This window comes from Capsicum annuum, chromosome 2 (genome assembly GCF_002878395.1).
Source record: "Capsicum annuum cultivar UCD-10X-F1 chromosome 2, UCD10Xv1.1, whole genome shotgun sequence".
In the NCBI taxonomy this organism is placed as follows: domain Eukaryota; kingdom Viridiplantae; phylum Streptophyta; class Magnoliopsida; order Solanales; family Solanaceae; genus Capsicum; species Capsicum annuum.
Genome location: NC_061112.1, coordinates 115,838,488 through 115,865,479, shown reverse-complemented (window position 1 = coordinate 115,865,479; position 26,992 = coordinate 115,838,488). Strand labels below are relative to the sequence as shown.

The following is a 26,992-nucleotide window of genomic DNA, read 5'->3' as shown; positions in this document are numbered from 1 at the left end:
TATTGACAATGGTGAGACAGTTGCTGTGAGTATGGGTGTTAAGTCAGTCGGGCCGGGTCAACCCGGAATCGACCTGTGAAATTTAGTCGGGTTATGGGCCTGTCCAGATTCAGGCTAGGTTAAACGGGCCGGGCCGATTTCGGACCCAACAGTAAAATTTTTAAAAACAACCCTGAACCGGCCCACTTAACCCAACCCGGTCCAACCCACCTAAACCCGGTCAAAATTGGTTAAAAATTCGGTCAAAAACAAAAAAAAAGTTTTTTCTCCAAAATACACAATATATACCTACCTATATACATTTTAAATACGTTAAACAATATATATACACTATATATATATAGTATATACTACATTAGAATTTAGAAAATATATACACATAATACATATACACAAATACATAATTACACATGTAATCGTGTATACGACTATACGTTAGTTAAATATATATACTATTCTAAATAAAACATATACTACAAGATTTATACTACAATATAATGATATATATAACAATTTATAAAACATATACACGTGTTTACGTTAAATATATACGTCTATAGAAGATATATACACATATATACGTATAATTCAATATATGTACTACTTAAATAAAATATATATATTCTACAATATATACACACACTATATATATAGTTATATACTAATTTATAAAACATATACACATGTATACGTTAAATATATACGTTTATAGCAGATATATACATATATATACGTACTACTTTAAATAAAATATACTACAATATATACACACACTAAATATATAGTTATATACTAATTTATAAAACATATACACATGTATACATTAAATATATACTACTTTAGAAAATATACACACATATATACGTACCATTCAATATATACGTACACATATAAAATATATGTACTTCTTTAAATAAAACATATGCTACTTAATATAATAAATTAATAATACTTTATATTAAATTAGTAATATATTAAAATTAATTATTTAATTTAAATTAAAAATTCAATTTAAATCATTAAATGAAAAAATTTACAAAGTACGGACTAAGGAGTGAATGAATTGAATTTTATTGATTGCAAAATGATCCAAAATTTATAATTTACATGGATGAAAAATCTACAAATTTTGCATCATTTTTTCCAACTCATTCATGTTAATATTAACGGGAACTTGCGTAGGATAGTCAAAGTCAACGGGGGCAAAACCATGCATTGAACTTGATTCTGCTGAGTTCTCCCGTGAAGTCATAATTTCTTCAAGTCTCTGCTTGTCGTTCGGTTCCGCTTCTATTCCTTGATTTCCTCGCTCGGCTCTAATTAAATTTCTAAGGCAAACTAGAACATTCATTGCATTGCTTCCCAATGAATGTCGGTTGTCTCCAAGTTGTTGTCATTCTTGACTAAAAGCACTTTTCGATGCAACAGTTGACATTGGAACATTCAAGATATCTCTAGCTAATCTTGAAAGCACAGGAAATTGTGTTTCATTACTCCTCCACCAATCCAACGTGTTGATCCGTTGTCTGTGATCCTCTAGCGGCGACTGAAGATAATACGTAAGCTCTTCCTGATAAGTTGATGTGTAAGTCCCTCCTCAACACTATTCCAACAAGTTAAATCATAAAAGTAATCAGGAAAACCACTATGTGTTGGCCTTTTAGAAGATGATGGCTCCTCGGGAGGATAAAGAGCGACAGTTGGAGTGATATTTATAGGTACGGATAAATCAACTAAATTAGCATAGTGGTTATATAATTTATCTATGTAAGCATTCGCATCACCCATAGCCGTTCACAAATCTGGTTGTACTTGTTCAGAATCATTGTTAGTATTTATCTCTAAGTTAGAATAAATAAGAGTATTAAAGTGGCACATAGTAATATATTTCATACACGGATTTAGCATAGCACCAACCAAGTAAATAGGGGGAATCGAAAAAAAATATTTTTTAAATTCAGCAAACATGGTACCAACAACTTCTTTGTAACCTTCTTTATTTTTATATTCTCTAAGCAAACTAGAAATATCGGCTATATATGTCAAAATATTATAAACAGTAGGATAATAAGCACTGGAAAATTCAACCGTAGCTTTATAAAAAAATTTAAAAAACTTAACAAGATCATTAATTACAGCCCAATCAAAATCATGTAGCATACAATCAGCAGAATCAGCAAACGAACCACAATGTTGGTTAAAAGATAGTGTAATAGGGACTCTATATTTATAACAAGTTTTTAAAAAATCATACGTAGCATTCCATCTAGTATCACATTCTTCAGGCATCAATATCGGTGCAAGTCCATTTTGTTCACATTTAAGTTTAAAGTCCCTAATTCTTGATCTTCAATTATTTCCTTGAATAAAACCAACGGCAAGCCAAATTTTTTTAATATAAAACTTAAAAAACTCAAGATCATCTCTTACAATTAAATTATATATATGACAAGCACACTTAACATGAAAAATTTCAGGTAACGGTGGAGATATCTTAGATTTTAACTTTGTTATAGCAGTCTTATTGTTAGAAGCATTATCAAAAGTAATACATAAGATTTTATTTTCGATACCATAAAATTCTACAACTTTAGCAATCGAATCAACAATAAAATCTCTAGTATGTTTACGATCTTCATCATATAAAAAAAGTAAAAATACGTCTTTGCATAACAAAATTACTATCTATCCAGTGACAAGTAATGGTTAAATAATCATTTTTATTTACAGCACGACCAAGATTAGAAGTTAGGGACATTCTACATTGAATATTTTTTAACAATGTTGATAAATAAAAATAATATTGTGAATGAAATCTAAAAATATCGGCCTGACAAGTACTTTTAGGAATACCATTAAACACAGGATTATAAATTGCTTGAATATAATGAATAAAGGCATCAGAAAAAGGAAAACTAAAAGGCAAACGACTCACAGCTACCATTTTAGCTATTTCTTCCCAGTCCCTTAAATTATTATACTTCTTCATTACCTGACCGGTAGCTGGGTTCATTCTAGTTTGTGTTGGCCCACCAACATCCGCACCACCTTGTGTAATTTTTAACTCTTTATCGTGATTATCACTTATATGTCTCATTAACGTACCCGTACCCCCTTGCTTGCCTCCTCTTTTATGCTTATATATTTGTTGATAAATATTGCATTGCACCTCAATATTTTATATACGTTTAAAAAATTATCATGCAATACTAGTTGTTTTACGAGCTCTTGGGGCACGGGGAAGACGTGGAGGGATATTAACCGATTCATATCTAATGTTAGCATTTCCTACTGTGAGTGTCTCACCAATATTTTCATCATCTTCATCTAAATTAACCGCATCTACTTCATTTTCTTTATCTATACCGTAATTTTCCTGAGTTTCGACATAATCCATATCGTGAGCACCTACACCTATTTCTTCCTCAAAAGGTTGACTAAGCGGTGTCGGAGGCAGAGGCACAAGGGTATATCTACTACTTGAAGTACCTCTACCGCTAGTAATTCACTTTTTACTACCACTACCACTCTCGGGACAAAAAAATTTTAACACCTTTAGTGGCGAGGTTTCTTAATTTATCCATAATATAAATTATACTAAAAAAAATTAAAATACACAAATATAATAAAATTAAATATTCAACAATTAATACACAAATTAAAAATTAAACGTAAGAGATAAACGACAATACCAAATTTTGAAAGTATCCGAAGGTTGCGACTTTAGAAACTTCCACTCGTACTTTGTAATCGCAAAATTAAAAAATTAAAGTGAGCACTTTAGGAAACTAAATATATGGAATATTTGAGAATTGAGAATTGAAATTTAAGAGAGAATGAGATTTGAGAGAATAAAAAATTGTGTGAAAAATGATTTGAAAGTGTAAGGTATTTATATAATTTTTTTGGGGGGTTAAAAAATAATTTTAAATGTATTTTTTTTTAATTAAAAGGGCCAAAGTAGCCATTTGGACCCAAAAACGACTATATAGCCATTGGGCCAATGGCTACTTTGGGCCCAACGGTTCAAATTTGTAATTTTAAAAAATATAAATTAAATTAGGCCGGTTAATCGACGGGCCTGAATCGGGCTTGGCTCGGACCGAGTTAACCGGGCAAATTTTCTTAAGTAGGCCTATTCGGGCCAAGTTGAGCTGGCTCAACCCGGCCCGTTTGACAGGTATAGTTGTAAGTAGCTTTTGCCAGGAGGGTGAAATCATCAGCAAAGAAGAGGTGAAAGAGTTTGGGGGCCCCACTAGTGATGCTAATGGGGTCCTAATTCTCTGCATTAACCTCAGAATCAATGCCCCTTGAGATCCTTTCCATGCAAAGGATAAAAAGATAGGGGGACATGGGATCACCCTGTCTAATTCCCCTAGAAGGCTTAAAGAAATTAGTTTTGGTACCATTGACTAAGACATAAATGGATGAGGTAGTGACACAGGACATAATAAGCTTTGAGAGATGATCAGGAAAGCCAAAGAATAGAAGGGTATCCTTAATGAAAGACCACTCAAGTTTATCAAAAGCCTTCTCCAAATCAATTTTCAATATCATATTAGAATGTTTCCCTTTTATTTTACTGAAGTGGGTAATATATTCCTGTATGATGATAGCATGGTCAGAAGCCCTTCTATTGGCTAGGAAGCTAGCTTGACTGGATCCAATGATGAAGGGGAGGTAAGGTTTAATCCTATTGACTATGATTTTGGTCACCAGCTTGTAAGTGGTGTTGCAAAGTCCAATAGGCCTGAAGTTCCTAATGAGGCATTTAGGAATAAGGCAGATGAGGGTAGTGTTGGCATCCTCAGGCATGGAATGTATGGAAAAGGCTTGTCTACACAAGTCCAAGGTTTTTTCTCCCACAATGTCCCAATACTTTTGGTAGAAAAGGGGGTGAAGCCCATCAGGGCCTGGGGCTTTCAATAGTTTGAAAGATTTAAGAGCTACTAGGACTTCAGAGTCTCCAGGGGGAGGCTAAAAAATGTTCAGCTTTCTCAGTGAGTATGTTAGGTTGGGAGGTGTTTGTAGGTACAAAGTGTCTATTGGGACTACTTAAATGGCTAGAAGTGAAGAGAGTGTTGAAGTGATGAGAGTGTGCATGTCAGCTTCCTCAGTCATGAGGTTACCTATTTTGTCTCTCAGTTCAGAAATTCTATTCTTTCTCCTTTTATTGATGGTGGAGGAGTGAAAAAAGAAAGTATTGGTATCTCTCTCAGCTAACCAAGAAATTCTAGATTTGGTCTTCCAAAAATCCTCTTCATATTTTAGCATGGTGTCATAGTCACACATAAGGTCATTCTCAAGAGTTTGGAGGTAGGAGCTTGTGTGACAGTGAGGAGATTTCTAGATGCCATCCAGCCTAGATAGAATAGATCTAATCCTTTGAAAAAGATTGCCAAAGGCAGACTTATTCCAGTCAGTAACTTCAGAGTGGAATTGGGAAATGGAATATTGAAGGATAGAGAGGACAACAAAATATCTCTCAACCAACCCATGGAAAGACTGATTGTTGTACCATATGGGTTCAAATCTAAATGGCTTGTTGTTCTATCTCACAGCCCTATTGGAGAGAGATAGAAGGAGGGGACAGTGGTCAGATTTAGTTCTAGGAAGGTGAGTGACAAGGGAGTCAGGGTACTGGTTTACCTACTGAGTATTGGCAACAAACCTATCTAATCTTTCCTGAATAAGACTCTCTCTGTTTCGATACCTTTTATTGGTCCAGATGTATTTACAACCCTTATACCCCAGGTCTACCAAGTTACAATGGTTCAGGCAATTCCAGAAACTATTGGTCATAGCATTATTGATAGGGGTTCCCCCAAATTTTTCACTGGACCTTAAAATTTCATTAAAGTCCCCACCCATTAGCCAGTTCCCAGGTCGAGTATCGGCCATACTGTGTAACTCATCCCAAAGCATTAACGTATATTGAGTTTGGGACTTGCATAAATTGCGGAGAAGAGAAAGAGATGAGGGTTTGTACTAACCTTAATGGTAGCATGGACTCCTTGAGGTGAGGAGAAAAAGTGCTGTAGGTGGAGTAACTCTTCTTTTTATATCACAACTACGCCCTCTTTCTTCCTACAGCACTCGATTCCAAGTAGGCATCAAAGTGCAGAATCTTCGTGAGATACTTGTGGTCTGATACGGGAAAAATAACGGAAACACGAAACAACTCCAAAACAGTCCACTAATCTTAAGGATTTGAGGACTAAGATGGAGACCACTCTCAGATTCACTACAACAACAACAATACGAGATAACAACGGTGCATTTGATACCAAAAATAGCAGCAACACAATGATAACAAGATGAACACAATGAGAAAAAATTTCGAATTTAAGAAGGACACAAAATAGTCCACTATGAATCTACAAAGTGCAATAAGATAAAGATAGATAGATAGACCAAATGAGGGAATAATATTAACAATCAAAGAATTATTACACTCTTGGACCTTTAATACTACACACAACACTAACCTATCTCCTACGTAGGCACAAGAGGGATCTCGATCTCCCAAGGACCAACGTTTCCAAGCTTGAATCCAACACGAGTGATTCCACACTCAAGTTGATTTTCTTTGTTACAATTTCAGATTTGTGCCTCAAGGAGAGAGGACTTGTCTTTCAATGTTATACAACATTCATTATCATCATCATCAAAATCTAATGAATGAATCCCTAGAAAGTTGTATTTATAGTGTATTACAAGAATAGTATGAAATATCCAAAATGACCCCTTAGTCAAAGTCTTCAAGTGGGATCCCTTGGAGTGCATTGTTTGGACTGATTTTGGAGCCTAGTTAGGCCTACCTTTGCACTTCACGTGTACACTCCAAGTCTCGGATTTATTCACTCTCACACTCACCCACCTCCGTAGTCGTACCCATATCATCGATCAACCATTTTTGTTTCCAACAAAGAAATCATGGTAGGGTTGTGGGATCTGATAAGGGCATCATATTGAATCTTGAAGGTAGCATTGTTGGCTCTCTTAGTATTCCAAATTATGAACTTCATAAAGTCAGTTGGATGGGGAGATAGGTGTGTCATTGAAAGCTTTCCCTTGTCTTTCAAGGGTTGCTTCGTTAAGTCCACTTGGGGGATCAGATCCAGTACAGACGTGACCTACTCTGAAGCATTTCTCTAGGTCAAGTTGAGTGTCTTCATCGCAAGAGAGAAGGGAGCGATAATAGCTGTGTTTGAGGGCTCTTTGAATTCTCTGCGAACTGATTTGTCTGGAGTAAGAGTTTATACCCCTAAATCCCCAAGTTCCTCCAGGAGTTGCTCAATCTCTCCATTGGCTTGCCTTATCTCGTATAGTACTAAAGTGATTATTTATCCCGGTTCTATGCCCAGGGGCTGTGGTTATACTATGGGTGCTGAGCTGGGCTCCCCCATTGGGTTCCAGGGAATGAAGCTCAGTGTTTCCGTGTCGGAGAGATATGAAATTATCGGGTTAAAGGAAAAATTCTTTAACATATGGTGAATGAGTGAATTCATTTCCCCGGAGTTCATCATGTTGAGGGTCCCTAACCTCTGGGTTTGCAGGAGAGTTTGGCATCATATTTGGTAGCCCAACCCCTCTGCTGTATGATCCACTGCTTCTCTCACTATTTACGCCATCCAAGATGGGTCTTGGATGAAGAGTACTATCGGCTGGTCTCCCACAATGACGTAATGATTTATGGTCTTGTCTGCTAGTTCTAGTTTCACCCACGACGTTGGTATCCGATTGGATGGATGCGGTGCAGTCTTGAAGAAGATAGGATCCTTTAGAAATGGCATATTGTTGGGGATGAGAGATGCCATTGTTGGTTGGTGTAGCATGAATGTGATATTTGTTGAGGATTTGAGGGTTCAAAAGGGTGGAAAGATTGAAGGAGAAGTTAATTGACATGACTACCTTGGTTATGTCAACCGTCCTAGGGTGATGATTATCCCTAGTTGTGATGGTATTACTCCTCCCAGAATATACAGAGACGGAGGCATTCATGGGGTTTTCCCCCAAGGGGGTGGGGCAACGGACCCCGTTGGGACTCTCAAGCATTAAAAGAGCAGAGATAGAATTAATGAGGGGAGAGCGGTTGGTGTTTAATGTTCCGACCGGGCCAATGGCAGGGCTGACTTTAGGCACGTCAGAGATGCCAAATGTACCAGAGGGAGGCGAGCCCTGCTGTCCCACCATAATTTTTCTTTTCCTTTTTTTTGTTTATTATTTTTTAAACTCTTTCTGAAATTTTGTTCAAACACAATATAATTCATTTCAAATTTTTCCAGTTCGGGATTATTAGAGATAGCCATGAATAAGTTAGAGTGAAGGAACTTACTGAAGGCTGCATCATAGACTTTTACTTGGGTTTGGTTTCCTTTCACTGGTTCTTTACCTGCGTTGGTGGGGGTCTTCATGGTGATCTTCTTCTTAGGGAATGAGACTGTTTGTCATTCTTCCGTTGTAGAGTGAGCCTTACTGCTAGAGGGGATCATTTTATCCTGTTCCTCAGCAGATTTGGGGGTTGAAAGGGGCAGTATTGGCGGATGTGGCCAAGTCTTTCGTATCCTGTGCATAATACACCCTCTTCTTCATAAATTACACTTTGCATGTGGGAATCCATAGTAACGAAGGTCTTGACAGGATTATCTAGGGGGGGCCTATATGCATATTCTTGCATATCTTCCTCTTAAAGTCACTGATGTGCATGTGTCAATTTTCAGTAAGGTGCCTAGTTTATTCCCAATTCTTTGGAGTATATTTTTATCGTAGAACTCCATTGGGAGATGGGGCAATCTGATCTAAATTTTTGTATGTGATTGAGTAGCTTCTTTTGGGGTGAAGTTTGGTTCCTAATGTCTGACTGAAAGGAAGCTTCCTGTAACGAACCACGGGCCCCATGGAGGGCTTTCTACATGTTCTCCGAATTCGTGAACTTAACTATGTAGAAGTCATTACCCAAATCTATCAAGGTTAGTGGCTTTGTTGGTTTCCAGAGTTCCACCAGTTTAGTCCTCAAATAGTTATGGGCAAGTCTTTTTTAAAATAATTTCACGATAATTGAGTACCGCCATGGAGCATAGATTCTCTCCTTGTCCTCCGCACTCAGTATCACTGTGTCCCCTATTTCTACTGGCAATAGAGGTGACTTCCTGTTGTCGCCCATCAAGTAATCTCCATTTAAGGAGTCAACTTTGATTAGTAGGGCAGCCCTGAAGGTCATTTCTGGTTTCGTCGGGTCCAAATTGGCTGTATGAGATGGATCATTAGTTTCCATGAGGTCCGGTAGGTCTGGTGACGGTGGTGGTTTACTGGTCGGAGTTATGTCATGTGGGTCGACCATTTCCCTTTCACAAAAGAATCTATAGTCAAAAGGCTAATGCGTCCCACGAACGAGTTCCTATAAAGGTAATATTTTACCCACAACAGATATTTACACTTAACTAATTATTTTACTATTAATTAACAAAAATAAAAATATGTCTTAATTAATTATCATTCAATGATAAACTTGTATACGAAAAGTAGGATGAAAATCATTTTCATCCCAACTTTACTTTAAAAATCAAACTTGCCCTTCAGCTTTGAATAATAATCATACTCATCCTTTATCATAGTTAAATTTTTCAAATATCTATTGTACCATTTTATTATCAACCTTTTTTTTTAACTTCTTTAAATAATGATAGTTCATCTTTTTAAATTCATGCAAAATATTCATAAAAGCATAAACATTATCTTATGAGCGAAAAAAGTAAAAAAAAATACTAATTAAGTATATAAGCTACTGATGCTTTATAATGAAGTAAACTGGCATAATAATAATATTAGTTTATTAATAATAATCAAAACTCTGACATTTATTTTTACAAGTGATTATGACAGGTATTAATAACTTTATACATATATATTTTACAAGTGATTATGACAGGTAATAATAAATTTATACATCTATTTCAATGCAGGAAATACAGAATAATTAATAAAAATAAGGCTAAAATTTTAAAGATTGTATTTATTTAGATTTTAAATTATAATTTATGTAATACTCCATTAATGACAATCTAAACTTATTTATTTGTAAAGACAGTAAAGAATATTCTCTCCTTTTCATATTAATTGACTCCCATACTAAAAATAGTAAGAAAATTACAGTATATTTTTTCTTTCTACAATATTAAATAACTACATAAAATGGTGGTATAGTTAAATTTAATATTTCAAAATATCATTAATAAGGTTAGTTTAGCAAAATATACATTTAATTAAAATTTTCTTAAATATTGTCATGTCAATAAGGATCAAGTAATATGAAATAATAAAATAAGAGAATGGTGAAACACAAAATTAAATATACGCACATACATGAACATACATGTATACCCTCTTAATACATATGACATGAAAATAACGGTCTTAAAAATATTATTAAATTTATGACAAATACATAAAAGTACTATATTACTTATAATATTAATGAATTTAAGTATAATGTCATATATATATCTAGGGGGAATGGGTGGGGTGAGGGATAGGAGAGTATGACTATTGTTCAAAGTTAAGGAGAAATTTAATTTTTAAAGCATAGTTGGAAGGCGAAAATAATTTTCACCCATGAAAAATATATATCCAACATTCGTTAATTCGATATAAACTTTTTATCTCCTCCCATTACAAGGTATGTGCTCGGATGCTTCAAAACTAATGTCGCACCTACATCTAATTCTTTAAAAATGTACTACTTCTAGAGAATTCAATATTCCCACCTGTAGCCACTTTTAAAGAGTTAGATCAACATACATTATAAGTGCATAAATAATTCTTTTTGAAACCCTGGATGATCACTCTGTGGTGAGAGATCGAGTTCTGTGTAGTAACCTACTCACTATATAATTACACACAAATCAAATAGAAGATGTAATCACACTAGCTAGGTGAGCCACTGTGGTAAGTTTACGATTGAACATCAAATGAAAATTGAATTTGATCCTAAATCCACCTCCCGGCCGCTCAATCATATTATTGTAGGCTTGAATTATTATTCTTTCTTGCAAAATACTTTTTCCCCAAAGTCCCACCTTTCCCCTCAAGTGTTTGTTTAAGGAATAATTTTTTTTTTTGGTAGATATATTAAAGAGAAGATACACTGTGTCATACACTTACGGATCGTTTAGTAAGAGGGATAAGGACAACTAATCTCGAAATTAATTTAGAAGAGGAGCTTATTTCATATTTGATTGAGACAAAATGCATGGGATAACTCATTCCGAGATTATAGTATTTTTCTTATCCCTCCTTGAGGTGTGATAACTAATCCCGGAATACGCTATTCTAGAATTAATAATTTCGTGATATCGTGTTTTCCAACCAAACGATTGCTTAGTACAAACAAACCTGACTTTCTATCAAGCTCCAAAATGAAAGAGTTTATTAATTAGGCAAATAACATAAATCATGACAGTTTGAAACTTAATTACAAAAAATTCTGATATTTTACATTATTGTCGAAAATTTTAATTTTTGGTCTGTCAAGATATATAATTAGCTCTTGATACATTCAATGAAGATACATTCTTTATAAAGATACATATTAGCTCTCGATATTTTTTTTTTGATTTTGAGTCTGTTAAGATACATGATTAACTTTTGATACATCCAACAAAATACGTTTTTTCTTTGTAAAGATACATAATTAGCTCCCATTATACTTTTTTGATTTTGCTTTTGCTTTTGTCGCGATTCATAATAGATCTAACGAAGATATATCTTTTTCTTTGTAAAGATACATATTATCTTTTAATACTTTTAAAAAAAAAAATTGAGTCTGTCGATATTGTAATTACTATATAAAGGTGGGAATTCATATAAATATGATAAGCTACTATGTTATTTTTCCTTATGGCAAAATACATAGACAAGACAAGCCGACAAGCCCCTGAACTTTTTGACTTTTTCCGTATTGGCACCTCAATTAGCCCATGTACCTATTGAACCCTTTATTCATTCGCAAATGATTTCAATTAAGCACAAACGTCTGACGTGACACTTTTTTAAAGCCTGTATTTTTTAGTGTTGAACGTGTGAAATACACTTGCTATGACGTGAAAATTATAACCAGTCATAAAATTTCATGTCATTAAAGAAGAAAAGATCAAAAGATTTTTTTTAAAAAAAGTAAATTATTTTTTGTGGCTTCTTCTTAAATTTTTTAAAAAAGTAAATTGTTTTTTGTGGCTTCTTCTTCCTTTAAACTTTATCTCTTTCCACCATTGAAGCACCATTAGCTAATAACATATACTCAATTTCTTCTTTCCTCCTCTTCATTCATTATCATCCATCCTTTTTTCTTACATTCATTCTATTTTTTTTTCTTCTTTAAATTTTTTTCACTTCTCAAATATAATTTTTTGTGAGAAGAAAAAAAAGAACCTCATCTTCACTCCTTCATTTTTTCACCAAAACAATACTCAACAATCATTAGAGAAAAATCTGACAATAAAAGAAGGTGAATTGTTTTCATATTGTAGTGAATGGTATTAGATGTTTTTCCAATGGAGTTCATTGTTATTTATGAAATTTGAATTTAAATTTATATTGAAGAAGCAATTATTGAAAAACTTGAAGGATTTAACTTTAAGCTAATTTTGAATCTGAATTTTTTTTGAATTTTATTGTAATACAAAAAAATCACTGATTCCAGATGCAAAATTTGAAGGTAAAAATACTATGTTTATGGAAGAGGAAGACGGTGAAGGCCACGACAGGAAAAGAAACAATCTCATTTTTTTTAATTCCTTTCATATACCTTTTTTTTATTTTTTTTAATTAATTGTCTTTTAAAAAAAAATTGGGTTAATTATGGCCTTGCCATATAATGTCAACAATTAAGCATAATTAAAATTATTTATAAACAAATAAATGATTCAATAATTACATGCCTAACTGAGGTGCCAACTTGAAATACTAACTCAAAAATTTAGGAGTGTCATATATTTTGCCTTTCCTTATTAATTAGGGAAAATGACATTCTGTAACACTTTTTTTTAAACAAATAACTAAAGTTTGATATCTTTACAAAAAGTGGTCAGTCGGGTATACTATTTTCGCTTTATAGTCATTTCCTAGTTTGGGTCATTTTGGCCACATAATCCAGATAAAGTCCAATACAGTATTGATATAATCCATATATAATATTGATACTGTTTTCAACTTGGGTCATTCGACCCTTTTAAAAATATTTCAGTTTTTTTTTGCTATAAATTTTTTAACTGAAAAAATATTTTTTATTATTTAGAATTAATAATTAAATATAATTATATAAAAACGATATAATTGTTATATAGAATATGTATCTATATAAGATATATGTATAGAAATTGTATAGTTCTATCAAATATGTATATGTATAAAAAATATATATAGAAGATGTATAAAAATTATATAATTATTGTATAAAATATGTAAAAAAAAAGTACAATTATTGTATAAATTGTGTACCGAAACTGTATAATTTTCGTATAGAATATTTATATATATCAGATATGTATAGAAATAGTATAGAAGGTGTGTAGAAACGGTATAAAATAACAACATACCTAGTGTATTCCCACATAGTGGGGTCTGGGAAGAGTAGAGTGTACGCAGACCATACCACTACCTCAGGTGAAGTAGAGAGGCTGTTTTCGATGGACCCCCAGCTTAGGACCGATAACAATATACCAAACTCAAAAGATAAGTTCATATAAACTAGTACGGTACACAAAATAAACTAACAATATAACAAACACCAAAGATAAGTGCATATAAATTAGTACGGTATGCAAAATAACCACACGATAATACTACAGCAACAACACCACGAACAAGAAACTCCAGACAAAAAAACGCTCCCCTACTATTACCAACGCACTCCCACCCCCTAACCCTCTACCCTAATCCACGTCCTCCACACCTTTCTATCAAGGGTCATGTCCTCCATAAGCTGTAACTGTTTTATATGATGCCTAATCACCTCCCTCTAATATTTCTTCGGTCTATCTCTACCTCGCCTAAAGCCATTCATAGTTAGTGTCTCACACCTCCGCACTGAAATATCAGAGCCCCTCCTCATCACGTGCCCGAACCAACGTAACCTCACTTCTCCCATCTTGTCCTCCATTGAGGCAACTCCCACCTTCTCTCGATTAATCTGATTCCTCGCTCAATCTTTCCTGGCATGTCCACACATTTATCGCAACATTCTCATCTCCTTCACATTCAACTTTTGGATGTGGGAGTTCTTAACTGCCAACACTTCATAAAACAAGTCAACAAATTGAAATAACTAGAAAATGAAATTTAAATTTTATGAAAATAGTTTAATTTTCCCCCTTAATTAATTATTATTGTATATTATATTATTTACACATAGTCCATGAGTCCATCGCATAAACCCAAAACCCCTCAATCTTCTTCCCCTCTTTTCTTTCCCACAACCACCTTTCCTCTATTTACAACCCCCCACGCCCCACTCCTACCCCCAACCCCACGCTTCAAAATTCACAATATATGCATGTATGTACACAGTCACATTTGTTTATCTCAGTTGCTAGTAATAGGTACTATCTTCTTCACCCTTTCTTGATTCTCTCTTATTATTTGCCTATCTTCTAAAGTAAGTCTTGTCTCCTTTTTTCCTTTTCAGGGGTATCTTTCAAAGGTAACCACTCAAACCACAAGCATCATTTTTTCTATTGTTGGTTCTTTTTGCTAATTCTTGAATTCCTGTTATCTCTGACTGAGGACCCATAAACTGATTTTTGTTTTGTACGAGTGTAATAATGATTTATTAATGTGGTATACATGTAATTTTCAATTTTAGAAGCATAATGTTCGTTAATCATATAGTATTCCTGTTATGAATTACGTCTCTTTAAAGATTGTGTATATGTATTCCATGGTTATTGCTTTATGTAGAAAGGCTCAAATTGCTGAGACTTTTTTTTTTTTTTCTTTTGATAATGTTGTGTGTGGTGAAATCAGAAAAAGAATCGATTTTTGGACTCTGATCATGCTGCTGTCGAAAAATGTAAACGTGTAATTGCTTCTATAAAACCTGATTAGCTGTTGAATTAAGTATTATTTTTTTAAATAATGTTTGTGGTGAAATTTTTTAAAAAAGGTTCATATTTTGGACTCTGAACATGCTGCTGTCGAAAAGTGTAAACATGTAATGACTTCTATAAAACCTGATTAACATGTGGATAGTGATTGCGTACTTTTCCTGCTCCTCGATTGTTGTCAATGGAATGAGTATTCGAATCTAATTGTTCTTGTCCTTAATATGCTTTATATATGATGCACGATGGAAAATAATACTGAAGCACCTTTTCATTTTAGGAGTTGAACTTTTTGACTATTCAATTCTACTGGCATAGCTATGGAAACTGGGAAAGGCCTAGCGAGTGGTCCAAAGAAATCTCCTTTCACGCCTAAGGCTGTCATATACCAGAGATTTGGTACTAAAGCTTGCTATAAGGTCGAGGAAGTTCAAGAGGTTGTAAAAAATGGATGTCCTGGTTTAGTGATCCCTCAGAAAGGTCCTTGTCTCTATCGCTGTTCTCTGGAACTTCCAGAATTTTCGGTAGTCTCTGAAGCTTTCAGAAGAAAGAAGGATGCTGAGCAATCTGCTGCAGAGAAAGCTATACAAAAGGTTTTGTCTTATTCTCTGTTCTTGGGCTATTTAAATATTTGATAGAGAGGAGCGAGGCTTTGCCGTAGGAGGTGTGTTTTGGCGATGTCATGTCATGGCTAGTTCACAAGTAGTGCGTGTTCTGGCGCATAATCTTGCATTAAGGGTGTCCCATATTAAATGTGATGTTGAAGCTGATTGGCACATATTCCCTCTGCACAAGTAGTTTTAAATACTGCACTTTTTATTGACTGCCTCAAGGGCCAGATTGTTTGGGGCTGTAGAATAGCCCAGTAGGCAGTACAAAAGAGAAGGATAAATATGACTTGGGTAAATTGGGTTTCAATCAAGGAAACAACTTCTTACTTTCTCGTTGCTGATAACTCAGGTTTAAGAATTCAAATCTTTAGCATAAAATTTTCGTTTCACTTAAAGTTTATCTAAGGAAGCTTGCGATTATAATGAGTACTGCAGATGAAGTGGGCAGGTGGTGAATTTTTTCTCTCTCAGCTTGTTGCATAAATATTCATGTCTATGAAAAGTTCATCATTAGCTCATGCTTGTTGCTTATCTGCAATTCTACATTCTCTTGTGATCAGTGTTGACATATGAAGTGGTAAAGTTCTGATTTTTGTCTCAGCTTGGAGCTTAGATTTTCAGATGTCAATGACAAGCTAATGCATTAGCCACTTGTGGCTGTTATTTCCTGCAGCTAGGCATCCAGCCTAAAGAAGATAATCTCTCTGTGGAGCAAGCATGGGATGAGTTGGCTGGTCGATTATCATATTTATTTTCAATTGAGGTATGTAACTCTATTGGTGTAAAATGTGGTAGTGCAAATTTTTTGGAGTTAGCCGAAATATTACACAGTAGCCATGAAGATTAAGTGAGAACTTTGACTTACATGTTTATCGGTATTTGAAAGTATTTACTGAAATTATAGATACTTGTCTGTGAAGCTGGTTTCTTAACACTACTTTGTTTTATTAGTGTAGTTTCAACAAGGATAAATGACATGAAACACATGCAAGAGTTTGTTAGATGTTTAGTGCTCATAAGGTTTAGTAAGTTTTTTCTGTTGTAATTTCATTGAATACAGCCTCAGCTACTAATAATTACCGAATTATTTGTCTGAGTAGGATTCAATGATTTTAACGGATTGACTAATAGGATGTAGTTCATGAATGCAACTTTTCTGCAGCGAATGAACTGCCTAACTGACGTTATTTACGGCTCACTTTTTTCATTTCCGGTTGTTGATGAAAGTTCTTATCAGCAATTCATCCACTTAGTGGCCACTTCAGAGCAGCGTTGGTGAGAGAAGCTCACCTCAATGGATTTATTCCTGTAGCAGCTATTGCCTCATTTGATGCAAAGATTAATAGCTTATGTAAATATATATCTTCTGAAATGGAGTCAAATCACTTGTTGGTGTTGTCACTTATTATTGAAGCTGCAAAGAAGTTAGCAGACACTCTCTTGTTCTCTGAAGAGAAGCTTTCATTGAAGAGGCTAACTCCACACCCACCTGAAATTATACAGTCTTTACTAAAGAATGAACCTAATGTCCCAGAGAGCATTTCAATTTCAGCAGTACGTATTCCATCTTCAGCTGAGAAGACTGTGGAATCTGTGACACTTAATACGTCTTCTGGCAATTATTATCTGGACGTTATTGCTAAGGAATTAGGGGTTAAGGATGCTTCCAAGGTTCTGATTTCTAGGTGAGAAAGAGTATACACAGAGCATTGGTCTAATACTTTGTTTGGCTGGTAGAATGTTGTAATACAGTCTGCTTGATTTATATCAGAAGTCGCTTTTAATGTAGTACAGTAAGAAGTATATGAAGGAGCTTCTATCCAGCGGCAGATGCAGCCTTGTGCTGGGGGTCCATCTGAACTCAGTTTTTTTGACTGAGTTTAAATATACATTTGAAAATCATTAACATTTCAACAAGTATTAAATCTGAACCCATAATTTCGAAAGTACAATGAGTTCAATCTAAAAACCACGAAGGTTGAACTGATCATGTTTAAATCCTGTATCAGCTGTGCTTCTATCTAGAGTTCTCGAGTAGGTTGTATGGTTCCTTCTTCCATACTGCTGTGGTATGTAGTCGACGCATCTTGGGATTTATGTAGTTAAGCTAGAAAACAATCTAGTATGACCAAAGCTGAGAGCATTCCTCATAAAATGGTTATGTATGGGAAACTGAAATTTTTTTTGATGGTTGGTTCAACTTGAGCTGTAAGGTAGTTTTGTGGTATATGTAAGAAAAGGCTTAATTAAATAAATAATTGTTTCCATTTGACTCGAGCATTTCCTATATATCTCATGATGAACATTTGTTTTCTGTTTCAGGACTATTGGCAAAGCTTCCTCAGAAACGAGGTTGTACTTCTGTGCTCCAGAGTCCATAATTGTTGGCCCATCATCAGAATTATCTATGAAACAAGCTAGTTCATTTAAAGGATATGTCAATACAATTGCGACTTACCTATCTGGTCAAGAAATATGTGGTGATGCAATTTTGGCTTCTGTAGGATACACCTGGAAATCTACTGATCTTTTTTATGAAGATTTATCATTGCGTGCATATTACAGGTATGTCCTTGGCATCGTTTTTGAGATTTTAGGCAGCGAAGGGCCGAAGCCTGGTTGAGTCAAAACTTAGAGGGCAGCCCGGTGCACTAAAGTTCCCGCTATGTGCGGGGTCCGGGGTTGAGTCAAAACTTGTCTGGCTTATTCAAAAACAGTTTCACATATAGGATATGCCAGATTTATGATAGCCGTTGTAGTGAGTTTCCTCCCTTTGATCTGAGTGTGGTGTGCTAAATAATGGGGACCGTGAATTTGCATGATGAGTTTAGTGTGGTCAACACTCACGATCTGAAGCCACTATGTTGTACTTCAGGAATTTCTGTTCTGTCTTATTTTTGTTTTTACTTTTTGGTTTCTTTATTTAAACCTTGATGCTCAGTTTCTATTGTTGATTTTGCATAATTATTCTCTACTTTTTTCATGCACAATAGCGGAGTTCATTTTCTCTAATCTCTTTTTTTTCTCTCAAGAATACTTGCCAACAAGATACCTAGTGGAATTTACAAGTTGTCAAGAGAAGCAATACTTGCCGCAGAACTGCCCACAGCTTTCACAACAAGGAGCAATTGGAGGGGTTCTTATCCAAGAGATATTCTCTGTACATTTTGCCGCCAGCACCGATTATCTGAACCTGTCTTCTCAAGCGATTCCTTTGAACCTCTGCCAGATTTACCTGGATGTAAAAGATTGAGGGACACAGCATCAGGTGGAAATGATACTAATGAAGGGGGTCTTGCTGCTGCGGCTGTAAAACAAGAAGAGTGTACTCTAGTCTACAGATGTACAGTGCAGATATACTCCAAGTGCCAGGACTTGATTCTGCTGTGCTCACCAAAGGAATCTTATAAGAAACAGATTGATGCAATTCAAAATGCTGCTTTAAAAGTTATCTCATGGTTGGATAGATTTCTTGATAAAGTTGATATGCCTGTGGAAGAGATCACGTCATCTGCAAAGGGATTTGATATTCTTATTTATCCTCAACATTTTGTTAAGGAGTTCACATTATGTCAATTTTTTCCCAAATACCAGTGGGATAATGCAACACCAGCAGGCAGCTTTTTGTGTCCTGGCTACTCTAATGTACAGAATAATACACTTGAAGGTGAATTATCATTTGGAATGACTCAGTCTAGTGGTTCTTTGATGTGTGTGACATACAAAATATATTTAGCCACAGAAAGGGAATGCATTAAGGAACATCTTGAAGGGTCTGAAGAGTTTGAGTTTGAGATTGGCAGTGGAGCTGTATCACCTGTTCTTGAAGCAGTTGTATCTCAGATGTCCATTAATCAGTCTGCATGTTTTACCATGGAATTGCCTCCGAAAGAGATTGCTCTAGCAGTGGCTCGTGATTCTGCAAATGTCCTTTCATTATTGTATTCAGGTAAGTTAGGCATTTCTTTCAGTTTATTTTGATTGGCTTTTGCCCTATTTGTATTGGTGTCTAATATCGAACATGCTTTTTGTTCTACAGTTATTATGTCCAAATCATTTAAAATTTCTGTTGTGTTCCAATAATCTAAAGTTCCATCTCCTTTCTGGACTCTCGGGACGCAGGTACTTGCTTAATGAAGTGTGAAGTCACCTTGCTGCGTGTGACAGTACCTCTGGAGGATAGAATGGAGCAGGCCTTATTCTCTCCCCCATTATCAAAACAACGCGTTGAATATGCATTGCAGCACATTGGAGAATCTTGTGCTGCCTCTTTGGTATAAGTCTTTTCAAATGATTTTACTGTCTCTTACGATGATAAAAGGGCTTGATCTGATCTGTAGTCCATTGCCAGGTTGATTTTGGATGTGGTTCTGGAAGTCTGCTGGAGTCTTTATTAGCTTATCAAACTTCTCTTGAGAAAATAGCAGGTGTTGATATTTCACAGAGAGCACTTGCTCGGGCTGCAAAGGTTTGTTGCATTCACAGCCCTTTGACACTGCTTTTTTACTTTCCTAATCTCTCTCAGTAATTGTCCTATAACTTATTCTTTTTTACTGCATTTCCTTTTCTTGGTAATGATAATAAGAGCTTGTGCACTTTCTATCCTAACCGTGTAGGTTGAAACTGAACTACAATTAAAGTAAGTGTGAAAATTCAGGATAAGCAATGGTCATCTTCTGCCAATCCAATATTTAGATGTGATCCTGTCTCATCAACTAAATCCAATTTAGCCTATGATTTCAGTGTGACATTGTTCCATCTGATAGTTAATGACATTATATTTGAATTGCCAACGCTAGAGGTGTTTCCTAGGCCAAAATGGCAAGGTCCTTCCACCCATCAACGTTATCTATGTGACATATATACTCACTGAGACACTTGTGTCTATATCCTTGCTATACTATGTCCATAATATAAATTTTCTATTTCCATATTCTAGCGTTGGAAACTCCAAAGTAGATACTATTCAATGTATGGTGGTATATGGTTATATAGTCTGGAAAATGGTTTCATGAGATAATGAATTACATTATAGTGACAAAGAGACCTTTCTCCTCCTTTATTCTTTGTGGGATTGCAAGCAACTTCGTACCATCATTGATATGTCAATATAATTTCATTGGCTGTTTTTAGACTACCAGCACCTTTAAATAATTAGGTCAGAATTGTTAGCTCAAAATGCTAAGAAATTTCTGATTAGCTTCATGAATCTCGAAAAGATCTTAAAAGTAACTGCTCCAATTAAACTTTTTTTGGTTGCACTGATGGAGCATAGTTCTAAACCTTCAATGTCTACCACATGCAGAATGTTTATGATGTAGATAGCTTTTTAGATTTCCTCAGTTATCTCTCGAATTAGACTAGGTGGAAACTGACTTTTTCAGTAAGGTTCCGGGATATGAATACTGATACACTTATTAAAACCTGATGTGACCCACTGCTCAATCTATGTGTGTTTCTGTTTATGTAAGATGCTAACTATTAAAAAAAAAAAGGCCTAGCATTGCTGTTGCCAAATTATTATTTAGATATTTCTTATTTATGCTTTCACCTATAATTATTCTTAACTTCCAGATACTTCATTCAAAACTTAATGGAAATATAGAAGCTGAACAGCCGACCAACAGAATCAAGTCTGCACTACTATATGATGGTTCGATTTTGACTTGCGATTCTCGGTTATGTGGATATGACATTGCAACCTGCTTGGAGGTAATTGGTTTCTCTTCTAGTGATTGCTACATAGCCTTTAGGATTTTTACTTCAAAAAAAAGATATATAACTCAAGGACACTTTAACTTTCATGAAGTATTTTTATAGTAATGCTGATGTACCTTATATCCATTGCCAAAATGAGCTCTATGGCTGGTTATATGTTCAGTATTTTTCATTGAAGCAGCTGATTGGATTAGTGAACTCAGTGATATGATCTGTCAACTTGATTGCTGTAGATGGTTTTGTGTGTTAGATGTCATGTAAATGTATTTGTGGTCAGAAGGTAGATATTCTGGAGCAGTAAACGAGATGTGATCTGAAGTGTTTATCCGGATTCTGAACCTTGTAGTTATCTAAGTTGGAGACTGGTGTAAGTGGCATCTTCGAAACTTCTATGTATATGATTTGTAGCAGAGATGAGACTGATCTTTGTGTTTCCTTGAAATATGGAACTGACAGAGATAAGACACATCTATTCACCTACCAGAAGAGTATATAGCCAGCACTCATTACGAGGGAGGGAGGGAGGGGCAAATTAGAAACTGAGTTTTCATTATGGGATGCCAGATCATAGTGCTGGCAGATTTCTTCCATATTTCTAATCCTTTGTAATGAACTAACTATATTGGAGTGGGTATTTTTATTGTTATGAGTGGTTCAGTTTAATTCATTTTAGCTTCACTGGGAATAGTGATGTGATGGTAATTTCTAGTGGCTTGTCAGGGTCTATCCACTTAAACACACAATCTGTAAGTTTGAAGAAATTGGCCTTGCTGGTGAGGCGAGTGATGCATCAATGATGCAACGTTCTTTATTGGTAATTACATTGTCCATTTGGTGCATTCTGCTTACTTACTTTTCGGTATATTGAACAATCACCTCATGGTAAATAGACTAGGATGTTATTCCCTCCTTTCAGCTTTCGTATAGCTAATAGTTTGATGGATTTATATGGTTTACACAAGATTATTGTCATTGTGAGTCCAGCATTTATTGTGTCTCTCTTCTTAATTGTGCTTATCTATGTTATTTATGTATATTCAGTTCTTTTTTTAAAAAGGTTATTTATGTATATGGTAAGCTATTGAACAGAGGTTTCCACTTCAAGTGGTGTTGCCTTTCAATCGTGATGTATACTTCTACAATGTTTTTTATGATCCTAAGTTGAGACATTATTATTCCTTGTGGGTGGCATATTTATGTCTTGACATCTTGTTCCATGCTTTATTAAGTATTTGTTTATTATTCCTGGTCTTGAGCCGGGGGTCTATCAGAAACAACCTTTCTACTTCTCCTGAAGTATGGACTGCGTACATCTTATCCCCCAGACCCCACTATGCGGGAATACTGGGTTTGTTGTTGTTGTTGTAAGTTGAGACATATCATCAGCATAGGTGGTTAAATGAAAGCTTGCTCTTTTGCAGTATATATTATAGGGTTCTGTGTTTTCTTTCTTCCATAGAATCTGTAAAGCATTAACTCATTTTTTGATCATGAAAGCTGGGTATTTTGATCAACTATAGGTGATTGAACACATGGAGGAACATGATGCGTGTTTGTTTGGGGATATTGTGCTCAGTTCATTTTGTCCACAGATTCTTATAGTCTCCACGCCCAATTATGAATACAATGTGATTCTCCAGAACTCTACTCCTCAATACCAGGAAGAGGACCCTGATGAGAAGAGCCAGCAGCAGTCTTGCAAATTCCGCAATCACGATCACAAGTTTGAGTGGACTAGACAGCAATTTGGCCAATGGGCATCTGAGCTAGCTTCAAGGCATAATTATGGTGTTGAGTTCAGTGGTGTTGGAGGAGAGCCTAACAAAGAACCAGGATTTGCTTCCCAGATTGCTGTTTTTAGAAGAAAAGATAACAGTCCCGTGAAAGCAGATTTTACTGAACACTATGATGTTATTTGGGAATGGAGTAGTAGCAATAATTCAAGATCTTAACTGTAGATGCTTTCTAACAAACTCATTTTTGCTGCATTTTGGTTAGTGAAGTGGATTTCAGAAGCTATAGAAATATGCTCCTCCATTCATACCTCTTCTTTCCCCCTTCTAAATAAACAAAATTTTCTTCTCCATTTCTTTTGCTTATACTAAATGCATATTGTTCTGGAAAATCATATTTTGCTTTCTTACCTAATTGTGCTCGAAATATCTAGTTGCTAGGTGCGAATACACAGTACTCTTTAACTCATGACTTGAAAGTTTTATGCTTGAACTTTAGTTTTGTTCCTTTATTCTTTCTCCATCACTTGTAGAGATGGCCTGTTGCGAGGTCGTACTCATTTTTGCAGACAAATCTGGGTGCAGAAGTTTCTGTTCATCAACAGGACCATCCTTCTTGTACTTGTACCAGTTGTCCCAAAAGACGTAGTTACCAAAGTTGAGCAAGCTGAGGATTGCTAGGAACCAGTAGAAGAGCTCAACGTGGTTCTTGTTCATGTTTCTCCCTTGAAGCCATCCTTGCTTGTTTGAAGTGAGCTTTGAAGTGATTGAGTTGATAAGCTCAACAAAAGCTGAGCTTAAATAGCAGCCGATGGATAGTGACAAAAATGAGAAAGACGTCGCGAGAGATCTCATCCCAGCTGGAGCCTCACTGTAGAAGAAATCCATCAGCCCAAACATGTCTGCTATCCCAAAGATTGCATAATGAAAGGAGAGCCAGAAAAGGCTCGTACGATGGTTATGGTGGTTGAACTCATTCTTCCTCTTCACCTCCACGGCTCCTGCAATGGCCATAGAGATAGCTGAGAGGACAAGCCCTACACCAACCCTCTGGAGGTGTGTTATCCCAGTGGGGTGGCCTGTGAACATCCTCATTACAGGGACAAAGAGGAATTCATAGATGGGAATGAGAAGAGACATGAATACAAGAGGAATGACTGGAATTGAAGCAGCAGGTACGTCAAACTTGCCAAGGCTAGGGTCCATTGGAGTCCCTTGTTGTACTGAGAGTGTTTGTAGCTGTGCCAAACATGTATTCATGATGATTGTACTCAAGAGAATCGGCATCATCCTGGTGAGGATTTTCACTTCTTCCACTTGAGTAACAGTACAGCGTCTCCATTTTCCTTGCTTGTTGGTGCCTTCTAATTGAACTGCAGCTTTGTCTAGTACCCTATTCATGATTTAACACGGACAGCATAAGATCAACATGAACATGAGGAACTTATGTGCTTGCATTGTACATGAAAAACTTGCCTGAATTGTTCGGTATGTGGAAGGCGATGTCCTGTAAAACAGAAAGAGAGTGGTTCCTGTATCTCATACAGTTGATGCTTATCAGTTGGTAGTTGCACAGACCAATTTCGAGCTGCTGCTACCAAAACCTGCAAAAGTTCAGCTTAAACCACTTTTGACTTCCTAAAAACTTTGATCAAGCAGTTCATTAATATCAAGAAATCGAATTGAACGAGATCTATTTGAAGGAAATGCTTTTATATCCATAGAGGCCTCATGAACTGTAGCATGTGCTTACCTGTTAAACCCTTAGCAATGGACTTTCACCAGGAACTCTCACTCTATTAAAAGGCTTACCCATGGAAACAAAACAAAGGCCAGCAAAACAGCAAACAATGGAAATGGTGAACCCTTTATCCCATCCAACATTTGTGCTGACCCAATCAACAACAGTAACTCCAATGGATGCTCCAATAGTGCCGCTTAACAAGAACCAGTTGAAGAAGCTGGAAATGTTCTTGCTGTTCTTTTTCGAGTCTTTCTTGTTGAATTGATCAGCACCCAATGCTGGAAGACAGCCCTGGATTCCGCCTGCTCCAAATGCCGTTAAGTATACTGAAGGTATAGCAGCAGTGCTTTTCCTCCATGCACGCATGTTGATTCTCCACAGGGTTGTGGTTGAAGTTTTTGGAAGTGGGATTGGATTATCAATAGTAAGTACCCCTGTGAAATAACAAGGCAATTACAACAGCATACCGAGTATAATCCTGGGTCTGAGGAGGGTAGGATAGGATGTATGCAGATTTTACCCCTAGTATTAGTTGCATTCTAAGCAACTGATACTGCAGATATATCAACCTCCTATAATAGTGGACACGGGGTAGGATGTACGCAGATCTCACCTTTCTCCTTACAAGGTAGCAGGGTTGTTTCCGATAAATGCTCATGAAATGACGAAAGGGGATAACTAAATTTACCAATAGTTGGAGGATGTCAAAGAATAAGGCAGTGTTGAGACGAGTCATGTAGGCATCTGAAATGAATCCTCCAAGAATAGTGAATAGTGATCAAGAATGCAGTACCCATGAAGTTTGTTGTATTAGTTGCAGCATTAGTTATGTCAAAATGCATCACTGATGAAAAATATACAACAAAACTCATCATATTTGCCATAAATCCGATGTTATCCAACATCATTCCTGCAATCAATTTCCCAACAAATTAAAAATCCAAATAAGAGAAGCACTATCAGTGACTAAAGCAAATAAATGACACCAAAAGTGTTAATCTAGAAAATGTTTTCTGGTATAATTGGTTTGTGAGAAAACATTATGTAATATTCATATATCCAATAGTATTCTGGTGAAAATTTTGAAACACTGTAAGTAGACAATTGCTCATATTAAACTAAAATAAGTTTCATTTGACCAAAAAAAAAAGCAATAAAGAAGTTCTCTACAAATTCTCTCCATGCATGATTTCAAAGAACACGTAGTACTCCCTCTATTTTACTTTGTTTTTATCATTTTGATTCGGCACGATTTTAATAATTTGAATCTTGTGATCTTAAACTAAGAATATGTAGAATATATTAAAATGTTCTTTAATCATGTGGTTGTAAAGCTAGAATTAAAGAATTGCCTAAAAAGTAATATACACTCTTTTGAAATGGACTAAAATGAAAATTAAAACAAACAAACTGAAATGAAAAAAGTCATAACAAGTAATTCAACTGAAAAAGAAAATTATGCATCCAATCCTTTATTTTTTTTGGTTACCAAATATGAAGATAGTGGAGGTAAAGCCTCCTCGTGGAATATTCTTCATTGGAAAATAAGGTTACTTGCATTTTACACCCCAAAGTGTCTTTCTTTCTTTAATTTGTACTCTATTCTATTTATTTTTACAATTTACATCCTAACCTCTTGGATTTCTTGCATTTCACACCCCAAGGTGTCTTCCTTTTTTTTTAACTTACATCCAATTTTTTTTTTTTTTTTTTACAATTTACACCCTAATCTCTTTATTTCCTTACAAAATAATAAAATTATTTTTTAATAAGGGCAAAATAAGAATAAAAATATACTCCCTCCGTTCTATTTTACTCGTTCCAATTTGACATTGCACATTGATTAAGAAAAACAATTAATAACATGACTATTTTACCATAGTACCTTTATTAAATAATGTTTATATTTTAATTTGGAGATAAAACAATTAATACTAAGGGTAAAAAAGGAAAAAAAAATTGTCTTGTCTTGATTAATGAAAAATAACAAGTAAAATAAAAAATCGAATTAGAAAATTTGGAACGAGTAAAATGGAACGGAGGAAGTATTATTTTTTAAAATAAATTCATTTAATTTTTAGTGTAACG

General features: G+C 35.3%; 1 protein-coding gene and 1 pseudogene across 3 annotated transcripts; one reads left to right on the top strand and one right to left on the bottom strand.

Annotated features, from left to right (window-relative positions):
• Nucleotides 1-14,421: 14,421 nt before the first annotated feature.
• On the top strand, nt 14,422-23,513 carry LOC107859056 (small RNA 2'-O-methyltransferase). Of its 3 annotated transcripts, XM_016703934.2 has the most exons (11): nt 14,434-14,597; nt 14,684-14,698; nt 15,379-15,691; nt 16,383-16,472; nt 16,937-17,394; nt 18,032-18,274; nt 18,742-19,658; nt 19,832-19,983; nt 20,061-20,177; nt 21,284-21,421; nt 22,948-23,513. In XM_016703934.2, exons 3-11 carry the CDS (start codon nt 15,419-15,421, stop codon nt 23,377-23,379), a joined length of 2,820 nt encoding a protein of 939 aa, XP_016559420.2. In that variant the 5' UTR covers nt 14,434-14,597; nt 14,684-14,698; nt 15,379-15,418; the 3' UTR covers nt 23,380-23,513. The 3 variants fall into 3 exon arrangements, with proteins under 3 accessions (XP_016559421.2, XP_016559420.2, XP_047262648.1); XM_016703935.2 differs by lacking the exon at nt 14,684-14,698 and having other exon boundaries at nt 14,422-14,597; XM_047406692.1 differs by lacking the exons at nt 14,434-14,597; nt 14,684-14,698 and adding an exon at nt 14,742-14,835.
• On the bottom strand, nt 23,489-26,369 carry LOC107858010 (annotated as a pseudogene).
• Nucleotides 26,370-26,992: the final 623 nt, after the last annotated feature.

Coding starts and splice junctions, on each gene's coding strand:
- LOC107859056 (XM_016703935.2), top strand. CDS start 15,419: ATGGAAACTGGGAAAGGCCTAGCGAGTGGTCCAAAGAAATCTCCTTTC. Junction 17,395..18,031: donor TCCAAGGTTCTGATTTCTAG/GTGAGAAAGAGT, acceptor TTTCTGTTTCAG/GACTATTGGCAAAGCTTCCT. Junction 19,984..20,060: donor AATCTTGTGCTGCCTCTTTG/GTATAAGTCTTT, acceptor GTCCATTGCCAG/GTTGATTTTGGATGTGGTTC.